This window comes from Mycteria americana, chromosome 6, assembly GCF_035582795.1.
Source record: "Mycteria americana isolate JAX WOST 10 ecotype Jacksonville Zoo and Gardens chromosome 6, USCA_MyAme_1.0, whole genome shotgun sequence".
Taxonomy (NCBI): domain Eukaryota; kingdom Metazoa; phylum Chordata; class Aves; order Ciconiiformes; family Ciconiidae; genus Mycteria; species Mycteria americana.
Genome location: NC_134370.1, coordinates 18,710,988 through 18,725,499, shown reverse-complemented (window position 1 = coordinate 18,725,499; position 14,512 = coordinate 18,710,988). Strand labels below are relative to the sequence as shown.

The 14,512-nt window shown below is 36.1% G+C and overlaps 1 protein-coding gene across 8 annotated transcripts in view; it reads left to right on the top strand.

Moving 5' to 3' along the window:
* The window catches only part of CPEB3 (cytoplasmic polyadenylation element binding protein 3), a 99,853-nt gene that overhangs the window by 6,038 nt on the left and 79,303 nt on the right, over window positions 1-14,512 (top strand). For 5 of the 8 annotated variants that reach the window (XM_075504815.1, XM_075504812.1, XM_075504813.1 and 2 more), the window contains exon 2: window positions 2,385-3,292. In XM_075504815.1, the coding sequence (XP_075360930.1) occupies window positions 2,385-3,292 (908 nt within the window). Of the gene's footprint in view, window positions 1-2,023; window positions 2,159-2,384; window positions 3,293-14,512 lie in introns of those variants that run through there. The other 3 variants (XM_075504814.1, XM_075504807.1, XM_075504809.1) reach the window with 2 other exon arrangements.

Here is a 14,512-nt window from a genome sequence, read left to right as displayed (position 1 = left end):
TACTGCATACTAATCCAACATTAGACATTGGCTGGCCTGTCTTTCAAAGTCATTTATTATCCAGTGTTTTTCCATTCAGACTGGCTTCATTCATTAAAGGTAGGTCTTGACCTTGACAAGAGGGTTGAATTGTGCAGTGATTTTTTACCTTTAAGAAGGAATATGAAAATGAGTGTGGATTACAGTCCTTAGGATAAAGTTCAAAAACAACTATCTAAGTCAAGGTACATATTTGAAGCAACTGCTGTGCTAGCCACTATAGATAATCTGGTGACTAACTGATTTAAATATACTTTATCGACGGCAGGATTTTAACATTTCAGCTGCTATGTTTTTCTCTCTAAATATATTTTTGTCCTGATAGCTCAGGGGAGGGATAAATATAATCTTTTTCTGTCTCTGATGTGGAATCATCAGTAATTTTATGTAGCCTTAGGAGTAATAGTGATTTTGATAGAAATGAAGCTAATGGAAAGCTACACAGAGCTTAGTATATTATGGCTTACTGCAGTATTGCTTTAAACTGCCTTGCAAGGTTTTCTGCACCCCCAGCAGCAGCAGCAGAGCTGCCTATTACAGATGCAATAGTTTACTCCATTCATCTTAGGAACTTGCTCTAATGTTGTCTCACTGCAGAGTCTGTTCATGAACCCTTGCTGCTTGGGTTACATATTGAACAGGTAAATAATAGCAAGCATGAATGGTAACTTAATTGATAGCAGAAACCTCTCCTGACATTAATTTTAACTAAAATGTGTGTGTGTGGCTCAGAAGAGATTTAAAAGAAAGAAAGAAAAAATGTTAAAGATACACATGGACCTTCTGAAAACTGTTGATGTCAGAAAGAAGAGGGTCGTCGATTTCACTCTCTGCCACCTTTCTTAAACAGTTAATTGATTTGGCTTAACTTTGTTACAATTGTTGTAAAGCAACAATCCTAAAAAAATGCAGTCTTAGGAATGTACATGTCATATGATTAATTCAATAGAAATGCAATTAGGTATTCAGCGATGACCATCTTTGACACAGTTACTCAATTAAAGTAAGTGATTTTTGGATCATTTACAATACTTTTGAGATTTACAATGATCTCTCAATTGACTAAAACTCTGCAAAAAGTGGAGGTTCCTGTCCTAGTTTCGTACAATTGCTGTTCATTGATGTGTATATGCGTTAGTACTATTGTGTTTCAAAATAATTATCAAATTATATGATCTGTCCTATTTCATATGAAGCACCATTTCTTGCAAATATAAGACTCAACCATTCTACATACATTTACTTTTTAAACTTTAAACCTATGTATTGATTTAGCAAATAATTTGCATCATTAGTCTTTGTCTTGTGCATATAAAGATGGCTTTTAAAATGTGGCATGTCTATATTTGAGACATTTTGATTTGCCCCATTTTTATTTTTCATTGTGAAAGCATCGGAAACATCATAGTCTAATAATACCTCCCAGATCTGCTCATTTTGACCTTATTTTTTTCCAGTGAACAAATTACTGATTATTTCATATTATATAGAAGTATAGCGAGGAGAAATACCTTTAAGCAAAGGACTGCTTTGGTGTAAAATAGCGTTTTACACGGCGAGACCGTAAGGTCACTGAAGGCCAATGTAACACCCGTCGGTTCGGTGGCTTTGTACGTGAAGTGTCTCCGCACCACCCCCCCCCCGTCCTTGCGTTCGCTCCTCATGCCCTAAGCAAGCGGCGAGCTGTGCGGCAGAAAAAGGCCAGAAAACGATTGTGCAGCTAAGAACCGCTCCCGTGTCAGTGCGAGATTCCGTGTGTGCTTTCTCTCTGATAAATTTAAAGAATTGAAAGCGTGTTTGTTAATTAAGGAAAATCGGTACCCGGCTCCTTTAAAGGTCCCCTAATAGAAAAGGGGGTGGAGAAGAGTGAAGAGTGGTGTCTTTTTAACCTTGCTGAAGGGCGCAGCAGTATTTATTGACGTATGCAAATAACCAGGGGGAGGAGGTGGAGGAGGAGGAGGGTGCTTGGAAAAACAGGAACCAGAATCAGTTTCTCATTGCAGGGTGAGAGCTCTGAGTTCCGGTGTAAGAGAAAAGAGACGTGGCGAAATTGCTGTATATCTCTGCCCTATAAGCACATCTCTCATTTAGACTGAAGGGAAACAAGGCATCAAAAAGGGTGAAGCATCTTAAAAATATTTTAAAGGCAATCTACCACGATCAAAGGTTACATATTCCTAAATGGGGGAGGGGGAAGATTACGGGTTTGCCTTGCAACTTGCTGTAGCATAGCGCTAGCAATAGGACGAGATTTTTGGCCGGCAAATGATTAAAACAGCCTGGTTCGTGGTGTGAATGGCGATGTTAATAATCTGTCTTTGTGGTTTTTTCCCCTACTGTTTCAGCTGCGCAAACCATGCAGGATGATTTACTGATGGACAAAAGCAAAGCCCAGCCCCAGCAGCAGCGGCAGCAGCAGCAGCAGCAAGATCCAAACTCAGCAGAAGCCCCCTCTACACCCATCTCGTCGGAGACACCCAAACCAGAAGACAACAGTTCAGTGACTAGTATCGGCACATCGGCTCCTTCCCAAAATAGCAAGGAGAAGATGCAGATGGAGTCTCCCATTTTGCCTGGCTTGAGCTTTCACCAGCCTCAACAAGAACCTGCAGCCGGCACCTCCTTGTCTCCCTCCTTCGGCAGCACCTGGTCTACAGGGACCACAAACACGGTGGATGATAGCTTTTTCCAAGGGATTACTCCAGTCAATGGGACAATGCTTTTCCAGAATTTTCCACACCATGTCAACCCTGTATTTGGTGGCACTTTCTCGCCTCAAATTGGCCTAGCTCAGACTCAACACCACCAACATCAGCAGCAGCAGCAGCAAGCTCAGCAGCAGCAGCAGCGGAGGTCACCTGTAAGCCCTAATCAGGCACCTTTCGCCCAGAGAAATGCTGCTTACAGCCATCAGCCCATCATGACCAGCAAACCGTCTTCCTCCTCTGCCTCCTCTTCTTCCTCCTCCAGCTGGAATAACCATCAAAACGCGGCTTGGAGTACACCTTCCAACCCCTGGGGTGGGCTGCAGGCTGGTAGGGACCCTCGAAGGGCAGTTGGAGTGGGGGTCGGCGTGGGAGTGGGGGTCGGTGTACCCTCCCCCCTCAATCCCATTTCACCCCTTAAAAAGCCCTTCTCCAGCAATGTCATTGCCCCTCCGAAGTTCCCACGGGCTGCACCCTTAACCCCCAAATCCTGGATGGAAGACAACGCGTTCAGGACGGACAATGGCAACAATCTGTTGCCTTTTCAGGTAAATGACTACATGCACCTTCTACATGGTGACAGCTATCACAAAGTTGTATTTTTTGCAGGGGTGTATTTCACATCACTGTTCTATCTGAGAGGCATCTCCATAACTCCTATTTACATCGAATAGTCACCTTATATGAAAGAAGCGAGGTTGATCCTAGGGAGTGCATACACAAAGATTCCAAATTCTGGCTTAAGGTTTACAGTCTTATTTTTCTTGTAACTTATTCTTAAATGTGATAGGGCTTTTTGGGTTCTTTTGTTGTTTTTTTTTTTTTTTTACATCTGAAAGGTAGTAGCCTTCCTTCATGAAAAACAGGTTTGGCAGACTACGTTCTCTTGGTGCTGCGTGTTATAATTTTTTTTTTTATATTCTCCCATATGTGAGAAACAGGAGACGTTAAAATTGCTGGCTTCAGTTTTCTAACTGGCATGTTAATTTTAACCAAAGATGCTTCTTGACCCAAAATCCGGTTAATTATTTTATCACCGGTGAAATAACTAATTGTCCTTATGTTGTGGTGGGATTTAATGGGGAGTCTGTTCGCATAAGGTATACATATGAAAAGCTGTATACGTCTGATATGTACACCCTGCTGTTATATTCACAGTGGACGTTTTGAATACATCTAGAAGCAGCGTGGGTGTGTATGGAAAGAGTGGCGTATCTGTCCTTTCCAGTAAGGAAATGCCTAATACAATTGACGTGATTTAGAAATGGCAGGGAGGTATTGTATAAAATAAACCATTTTATGCTGTTCAAAATATTTGCAGAGAAAAGAGACAATAGGACACGACCTTCAGAGCCATATTGCAATGGAGTCTATTTACTAGCTACATAGCTCTGAAATATTTAAAGCTGCAGTGCCCTTCACTGGTTTTTTTATCTATGACGACAAAGCAGATCAATTGCAGCTGAAACTGGGCCACATAGAAGATTTGCAATTTTAATGCAGAATGAAACCTGTCATGGTGTGAAATCCATTTTAAGTTGAAAAAAGCAGAGCATGCACTTGCGGTTATATGTATACAAGGTGAAGTGAATCTCAAATTTCTTCTAGGTTAGCTTTTTTTAGTCTCAGACAAATCGAAAATTTCTGTTTTGAAATACAGTGAAATCATTCATCTTCAGGTAGAATTTAGCTTTCTCTTTAGGTAATCGCTTTCTCAACAAAGTATGAACTCTCAAACGTTTTTAACTTATCAGTATAGTAAGAATAGCATCTAGATTGACATTTACTATTAGAAACAAAGTAAAAAAAAACCCCGAACAAACAGCCCCCCCCCTTACTTTAAGAGATTGTTGAAGTAAAATATATGCATTCCTAAGCACTTTCCAGTCCCATTCAAAGAGGGCACCTTATAGTCAGCCCTGAAATTTCATTTTGCTGCTTCATTCTGTTTAAAGGGAGAGTTGCTTATTTTTTATTGGCTACCCTAGATGAAGGCGGAGTGGCTTCTGGTGAACTGCTGGTCGATGTCTCTGTAGCACTGAAGTCTGGAGAAAGATTATACTTTAAACACAGTATGCCTGGTGAAACTACTATGTTGCACAAGCACAGCAACACAAAAGCTAATGAATATAGCTCCCAGTCATTTTTTAGGAGTGGGAAATGTGTTTCAATTTACATTTATTCTTTTATTTAAATTGTCTACATGTAAGACATAAATTCTGGTAAACTTGAATTAGGAGGGAAAACAACAGTAAATGGTCTTATTTCTGTGGTTTGGTCAGTGAGATACATCTTTATGAATATACAACTTTATTATTGTGACTGTAAATTGTCACAAATTAAACTAGCAGGTATTTAGTCACCATTAAGAAAAAAAAGTAGATAAATGTTTTTAAAGAAATGTTCCTTTGATTTTAAAATGAAGGTTTTGAAAAGCTAAGGTATTAGCCAACATGTAAATTTGGAAACTTGTTTTCTTCTCTGTGAATTTAACCTGGTATTTTCCTGTTCAACTGAAAGCAAATATGTAGACTCCTCTCAGCACTAGCTGGAATAACAGTCTGATTTCAGAGACTCAGAAAACTTGTATTTTTTTTCCTATTAGGCTCTTTTTAATACAAGCTGCTGAATTTTGCATACAAGATTGTAATCTGGGTTAATGTTGATTGCTCCTATACTTAACAAATTGCCAAAGAAATCTTGAAACCATATGATCAATAGGAGGCAACTGTTTAGTTACATTGATAAAAATGAAATTCAAATTCATGTAAGAGTTTAATATTTGCTGCCTGGGTTCTGGTCTCCGCCCCCCCCCCCCCCGTAATATATTGACATAGTTGACACAGTAAGTTCTGCTTGTCAGCACTATCAAGAAATTCTGGCAGGTTTATCCATGTACATCTGCCACTCTTCATAACTGAGCATTTTTGACCTGCTTCAGAAATACCTTTCAGCAAACTTGCTAGCAACACATTAGTGCACATTAGCAACTTCTTTGGGCTAACCCATTCTTTTCTCTTATGATGAGATTATAAGACTTTTTAAAATTTGTGATTTATATTTAAATTATTCTTTAATAAGATACAAAGCTCAAGATGTAAGTAAAAAGAAAAGTATATGTTCACCAGTTGAATTAACATCAGTGATACCTGGTTTTTAATTCAGGTCTTTACAGTGATCAAAAATTTTAAGCAGAAAAGTTCTATAATCAACGTTTGTGTTCTGAGTCTGTAATATTTGAAGACAGCTGATACTCAGCTACTGATATATCTAGCTCTAGGAAAAAATGTTGAATCTGAAAATGTTTCTCTTAAGAACATGTATATAAAGCAGTATGCTAGATGTCTTCATCCCAAAGTTTGAATAATACATTAGCGCACCTTGTATGTCAAAACCAATCGGCATCTGTCCCAAAGAGTTGTGCTGCAGAACATATCAGAACATTTAAAATATCAATTGGTAGAAATTCTGTTGGCATCTGCCTTGTGATTGGTGTTGAAAGGCAACTAAAAATACCTTGAAGGAGACTGTTTTCATATACTTACTGAGGAAAATTGATTGCGCTCTATAAAACAAATTTGAAGATACAAAGCTGACAGTTGAAAGGGAAAAGAAAAGAAGCAGTTGGTCTGGAATGAAATGTAATGTAGCAAATAAGAGTTGGGAGATAAGATCACAGAATAGATGTGGAACAAGGCCAGGTAGGAAATACAGAAATGTGGCCCATTTGTTCTTCTGAATATTCTTTGGCTTCTGAGTGGTTCAGGCGAGGGTCCTTTGTTGTGATTGTCATGTGACGAGCAGTAGTGTTGTGCCATTATGCTAGGTCATCCCCATTTCTGGCATTTGAGGCTGACATTAAGTGATTGTCCCTGGCACCTGGGCAACGGTTCAGTTCCTTTTTACAGCAGAGTGGTGGGGCTTGAAGAGAGCTATTGTCATCTCCTGCTTCTGAGCTGCTCCCAGAATTCTCTTTTCCTTCACTTCTCTCTCAGGTAAATAGTGTATTTCTTTTGGCTTTTGGCCATATGAAGATATTGGGACACAGCTCGTGGGATCAGGGGGATTGATAGTGCCTGAAATAGACCCTTGGAAGCATGGATAAGAAATTCTCTTTAGGATGGAGAAGATAGAGAAGGAATTAAATGTTTGGAGACCAGTATTCTAATTAAGGAAGTCTGCCCTGTGGATGTTTAATAACAACAACACTACAACAATTTCCCAGAAATTGTTCAAGTTTTGCTGCTGCGTAATGTTCTTTAGAAACAATAAAAAATGCACAATTGCAAGTTTTAGATTTAAAAAACACATAGCGATTTAGTGCTCTGAAGATTCTGGCATACATCAAGTCATTCTTGGCAGCTTTACTGATAAATACTTCTCTAGCAGAAATAAATAAGGCGGTACTTATTGTGGATAAAGACAGTTTTAACATGCTATCTCTTGCAGGGAGGCTGAGAAAGGTTTTGAGGGGGGTGTTTTGGTGTTTGGTTTTTTCCTCATTGATTTCAACAGCAATTAGACTGGACCCAGAAAAAATTATAAGCTAAATTTAGAAATTATATATAACTTCAATATTTCATACTTAAACAAAATGCACATCCAAACATGCAGTAAGTTTGTATATTAAGTATATATGCATACATATATGTATGAATATATAGTTATACATTTAGATATAGATACACTAATTAGTAATACATTAGCAGGCACAAGTACTTTGTCATGTGTTGTACTAAACACACTGTAGTTGGTTGTTGAGTGAAATGAAGGGCAAAAGAATGGCCACTGTGTGGTGTTTATAATTCCAGTGTGACTTTTGGTTGATGATTAATAGACAGCTCCTTAAGAAGCTGCTTTCTTTAAACGTTTGAAGTTCTTCAGGCCTGTGATATTAGCCCATACCTAGCTTTCTCCATGCCAATACAGACTGATGTTCAAAATAAATTATGCGCATACACACACATACACATAAATATACACGCATATGCAGTAAACTAATGCAGAGTAATTTTTGTCTTCAAGTCCTAGGGAAAAGAATATTAAATACACTATTAACTTCAGTTTTATAATGTTTGTGCTAACTTCTTCACAGGCAATGAATTGGCTGTAGCTTATTTGTCATAGTTCTGTTTCTTAACACTACAGTAACCTGAAATGCATATTGGGATATATATATATATGTGTGTGTGTGTATTAAAAATGATGACTGAATTAAAATGAGTTCAAGTATTGGAACATTCATGAGTGTAACAAATACAGTTTTATGAGTAAAGGTGTTTTACTGGCTAATGCACTCTGGCAACTGTCATTTTAAAGTCTTAGTTTAAATCTAGATAAATTTTTTTTTTTGCAACCAGAAAGAGTTGTATGCAATAAGTCTATTTGAAGATTAATTTTTAAAACACTGTATTTGTTTAGTCTAAATTTGACATTCTGGACTCTGGATTCTTGACAGTTTAGTAGGTATCCATACTTAGCAGCATTACTGGTGTCTTAACGTGTAGTCTAATCTTAATTTTTCTTACATGATGACACACAAGTACTGGCAGCCTGCAACTTCATGAACAAAACAAACAAACAAAAAAAAAAAAGAAAAGGACCTAGTTGTTGTGGAAGTAACTTAGTCCACTCTCACACACCCCCCCCACCCCCCACTTTCTTACATGCTTCTGTTGTTACTATTAACTAGCACAAGAAGTAGCCTGATTCTGAATATTAAAATGTGAGAATGCATGTCATGGTATCTTAGTAGTCTTCAGTGTAACAGATACAAGCAATACATTACATTCTAGCCTTAGTAGTTGTGAAGTATTTTACATTTTTTGTTAGATTTTAAATTTGATTGAGTTCTAAATATCTGGGTTTTCAAATTAATTAAAATACAGTAACAGTACAGAAGAAAAGCACATGACTGTTTCATATTTAAAGTATGATGATTTGAGCACTAATTAGTTATTGATTATTGTCTTGATTTTTCAGTCACCAACTGGATCATAGATAAGCCCTCAAAGGTAGTGAAGGTAGAGCAAAGGTGTGAGTTCAGCACGCAGTTGATATTCTAAGCAGTTCCATATATAGCCAGGACTTCCTTAAAAACATTAAAGGTATTAATATAGAACAATGAATCAATAATTTTGTCTTAAAGATTTGATAAAGGAATTATCTGTCTTTCCTTTGGGAGGTAAGGTAGAAGGGAAGGTGAAGGGCATGGCAGTTTATTTTGCTATTTCCCTTCTTGGATCATCTTCCCCAGTTTTCATTTTTTTGGCCAGAGGCTGCTCTTGTGAATTGAATGTAAGAGGAATAGAGACCTGGAAAAGTAATGTTTTCCTGTTCCAGGTGATTTTCAAGAAGAAAACATGAGTTTGCTGAGTGGATAATGAACATTTCCATTTCTTAGCAGTTGGTGAAATAGCTCTCCTTTTATTAAGGTCACTCATGAGTGATTCCTGGCTGAAGCATACCAAAGAGAAGCTAAAAGATAGCAACAATTAGTTTGAAGTTATATAGTGATTTTAAACTGTATACATCTGAATTTTGCTTGGACTGGGTAGACTACTGTGCTTTCAAAAACTTTTCAATTAGGCTGAAGAGAAAAACATCGTACCAAAACTATCCAGTGATGACCTTTGAGAGAGGCTCTTAGGCTCTCTGGCCTTTATTTGTTATTCTTTTTCCTACTGATCACTTGAGACAGTGTTACAAGTTTGAAAATAGTATTTATAAATAAAAGATGCTTGTCCTAGAAATTTAATCAAAACATTATTCCAACTTGTTGGCATAAAATCCCACAGGAAATAAAGGCCTTTACAAAATTCACTGGTTTTCCCAAAATAAGCATGCTGCATTGATTTTGCTTTTGCTTTTATCATAGTAACATGTAATATGTTATTTAAGGAAAGGATCTGTTCAAGACCTTTAGCATAATGGCAGTTAGCAGACTTTAGATCTTAGTATCTCTTTTCTCTTTCTTTGCCCTATTTCCCCCCCACTCTGTCTTCTCAACTCCTAGAAATCAATATTGAAAGCTTTTAATGTATAATTGTTAGTTGCAATTAACTGCTGAAAATGGAGCGCCATATTCTTTAGGCATGAAAAAGGATTGTTTACTCTTATTCCATGTCTTCAGAAAAATCATATTTTTATTGTGAGAAGATATCAAAAGCTAGGTAAAGAAATTGTGTATGATCTTCAAATGGGAGGAACAATAGAAGTAGGTGGAATTTACTACCTTCTCTCAGGGGTAATCAGACTGTTGTGCCCTTCTAGCTTATGGCAAGCCCAGTTAAATGGTTAGTTTCACAAGATGCTGCCTAAAGTAGTTCTTACCATTTCTGATCTCAACCTACTTGTTCAGTATGGTGGGGTGGAAATAAAATTTCAGAAAGGGCAGGAAACAGAGTTTTCTAATTCCTGTTTACTCAGCATAAGGTCAGCTAAATTTCCCTTTGGACTCTTTCTGGTGCTATGTGGGCTAATAACTTCCCTTCTATAAGGAACCTTCCTAAATATCCACTTGTGTTTAGAGATTTTTTTTTTTTCCCCTCTAGCCAGCAACAAGACTAAGTGGAACATGTAGTATGGGAGAAATAAGCTATGCATATTTCAAAGCTTTAGGCAGATTTTCCATTCCTAGTAATATTAGCATTTTGTGTATAAATATATATGTATGTATATCTATAATCTATTTCTGTGTATGTATAAGCAGTTCATTTTCTCCAAAAAACAATTGCAACTAATTTCCAGTAGCACCTGCTTTAGAACTACATTGACAAAGTAGGTTTTGCTGTTATTGAGATAATTTGCCTCTTTTTCATACTTCAGCTAAACCTATTTTTTCAGCAACTATGCAAGTTAAAATGAAATAGTTTTCCATTCTCATTTTTTAACAAGGACGTCAGAGCATGTTTAGACTTTCCAGTTTTTAGGCTATTGTGACATTTTATACATTCTGTAACTAAAGTTTAGGGTACCATGACAATGTTTTGTTTTATTATTTCCTCTTTATTTAATTTTTCCCTGTTTTATTTAGTAGAAATTTACGAGAAGTGCAAAAGCATTGCTTTTAAGCAATTATTAGAATATTGTACATACTGACAATAAGCAGGTGTCTCAGTAGTATAGATGAATGTACTATTTTCATATATAGAAGTAGATCTTCATTTGTGTAACCTTTTTATTATTAGTTGTAAATTTTAGAATTTAAAAAATTCAAGTTGTGAAATGTCGCAGAAACTTTGCTTGTGTATCTTCAGACTTGGTCAACATTTTCGTAAGTTTCAATTATATGATTCTGTCTTTTCCTACAAGTTCCCAGTAGCATTTGTAAAACACAGCTAATTGATACCTTCCTTTTCCTCATTGTTTAATGTGGCTTTGTCTCTTTATTGCATGCTTTTCAAACTCATCCCAGAGATAAAATTGTCAATTTTTCCAAGATCTGATAGAAGAGAAGCACTGTGCTGATCAGGGTAGATACTGATCTGCTTTGTCACAACAGTGATAGCAGAAGGGCTGGTGTGATCTCCATTCTACGGATGTAAATAAGAGTTTGGGGAAATAATTTTCTTCTCAATGTTCAATCTGAGAAGACTAAAAAGTTGGGTTTTTTTCTGAAATATTTAGCATCTATAGCTCTTTGAAAACAGAACATCCGTTGACTGTCTCTAAGTTTGCCATTTGTGTGAATCTCAAATTAGGCACCAAAAAGTGAAGAAAACAAATTGTCAGTTGTGAAAAGTTTTAGTTTAAGTTAAATACCAATTATTCAGGAATTAAGAACTTTTCATAAGAGAAAAGAAGCAAAATATTTAATTTCCTTAATTGAGACACACTTTTCTCTTTCTTCAACTGTCTATGTAATTCTCTCTACATCTTCTAAATTCTGTAAGAAACAACATAGAACTTCTATAAACAAACAACCTCTTAATTATTCAAAAACATCACTGATGGGCACTGGATGAGATAGGGTTTGTCAGAAAAATGGTTTTGAAACTTAGACAGCTGTAGTTTATTCATGCAAAATGGTAGAATTTAAATGGCACAGGCAGTCTTAGTCCTGCACTTCCTAAGGTTTTTTTTGTGTATGGCTTTGCAAAATCTGCAAGAATTGTAGTTTTCTTTTAAATTCCTAGAGCTTAAGTAAAATACTTAAGCAAAACCATAGATTCTGTTACATGTTAGGATGATGACCTTCACATGATTCATCAGCCAAGTTGGAGTCTTTTGATAACTGTACAGGTTGTTCTTGGTTTAACAAAGTTAATGAAAGTAATGTGTACAGAGCACATACTGTCAATGGGTCTCAGTTTTGGGTGAAGCGTGATTTTGTGGGCATGGCCCCTTCTTTTTGTTTCATCCAGCCTTGAACTGTTCAACTCCCCTCCTTTCAAACTTCCCTTCTTCTTTCTGTACCTGCTTTTTAAGCCCCTTTTTTACTGAGACTTCTCATTTGAGTTGGCCTTCCTTATTCTGCTTTCTATGTCAAAGCTTCAAGTTACAGGGGAAAGCCCAGTAAACCCCTGTAATCATAAGCTGAATCATGGTCACTCACTCTGTGGGAATTACTCTTGTGCAAACTTAATAGCATGAGGGTGTTTAAGTAGGTTTAAACAAATTCAGGGAGAATGGGGTTTTCAGAAATATTAGCTAGAAGTTCTAAATTTTAGAAATCTTAACCAAGTGATAACTTAGTCTGAACATGCTGAACTGATTTTCTTTCCCCCGTCCCCACACCCAGCTTCCAGAATGTGTGACTTGGGGTGGATTTTCACACAGATTGACAGAAAAACACTTCTGACATAAAATGAGAAAAGCATTATGTCTTTAACATGGACATTTTTTTAATATATAATTTTCTTTTATGTCATAATTGTAAGTGGATGTTCCAGTGAAATTCATCTTCCGACATGGAAGAATTATTGAGAGGTGCTCATATTAAAAAGATTCACCCTAAAAAGTTATTTTTGGCAATGCTGTAAGCAACTTAAAGCTGACCTTTTAATGAGAAATGTCAGGCAACTTTAGAAAGTGATACTATGTATAATGTATTATGTTTCTGAATTAATTCTCTTCTATATATAAGAATGACTCTTCAAAACAAAGAAAATCACCCACTGAAGCTTTCTTGGTTTTGTTCTCAGAGTGGTAAAGGCTTTTTTTGTGAGTAAGATTTTATTTCCTAAAGGAAGTCTTTGGAATTATGGCTTCTTATGAAAGTTGCTAAAAATAAAACATAACGAACATTTTATTTTAAAACACTTGAATGGTAAAATATTCTTTTGGATTAGGTGAAAATTTGTAATTCCTCCTTGGAAGTTGCTGCTTCATTCTGCTTGAAGCAATGGAAATGTTCTAGGCTCTTAATGCTGCTGTTTGTTAGTTATCAGCAAGGGAAAAAAAAATAAAGGGAAGGAGTTGCCATATTGTCTTGAATGATTATGCAATTCCTACCTCATAAGAATTAAAAAGGCCAACCCAGTAATTTTGACTTGTTTTTGAAGGATAAAGTTTAAATTGGCACTGTACCATCAATACTACTACATTATCACTACTGTCTAGTTTATTTACACTGTATATGTAGATTTAAAAACGAAATTTAGGAACAGGAACTAGAACCACCAAACTAATTATTTTTTTTTCAGTTTTTTGTTATTTTTCAAATTTAGGGTTTTTTTCAGTTATTTGTGTAATTTTAAAAGTTTTTAGTGGTTATGCTTAGTCTTTTACATGGTCATAATGAAAAAAAGCAATTTTTATGTATTTATGTGTATTTATGCTCTAAATCCTTGCTACAGTGATGTGTGTGTGTTGAAGTGTGAATTGCAGGGTTTTCACTTTATAAAAATTCTTAACATCCTAAAAGGTCTCCCGGATGTTTCTTCACTCTTAAACTTACTATGCTTATCTCTTCTGCTAACCTCAGATTTCTTCTGCCTCTATCCTTACTAAAAAAGCAAATAAACTAAAAAACTAAAACCAAGTTGACAGTTTTTTGTTTCCAGATTTTACTTTGCTGGTAAAATCAGTAATCATCATGATTTACTAAAACTTTCCCACTGGCATCTGACTGTGAAATGCCATTTAATTTTAGTTCCATGTCATGCAATGTATGTAACGAACAATTCTTACCCTGAAAACACTTTAAACAAAAAAAGGCATGGAATGGGTGAATAGTTTTGGAGCTTGTGCCAAGTATCATTGGACCATCTTCTCAGCTCAGCTATGCTGAGTGTTATCCTTTATACATATATTTTTACTTTCAAACGGGATGATGTTCTTTTATGGAATTTTAGATTTATTTTTTATGCCCTGTTTGTACAATTGCTTTTTTGGATGATATTTAAAATAGCATTTTAAAAAAATATTTATGTTTAGTTTGGCTTACAAAGTTGCTGTATTATCTTAGAATATCTAAGAACAATGCATTGCAAGATTATTAAATGATAGATCATCTCAGTTTTTCAAGCCTGCCTTCCACTGACACGACCATGATCATCCAGTCATTCTTTTTCTCTTTTCTATTTCTCTCTGACTTTCAAATTTTTCTATTTGTTTCCTATTAACCTAAAAAAAAGATTTAAAAAAATCAATCTTTGCAGACCATCCAATTGAGTATTGAAAATGCAGTGTTAAGTTGAATAAATTTGACTGGAAAATTTCGTAATTTTTTTTTTAAATCTGATATGCAGGTATGACAAGCTTTTCTTGAACTGCTCTGAACAGTTCTTGTTTGTATATTACTGGTGGTGCATTGATTGAGGTCC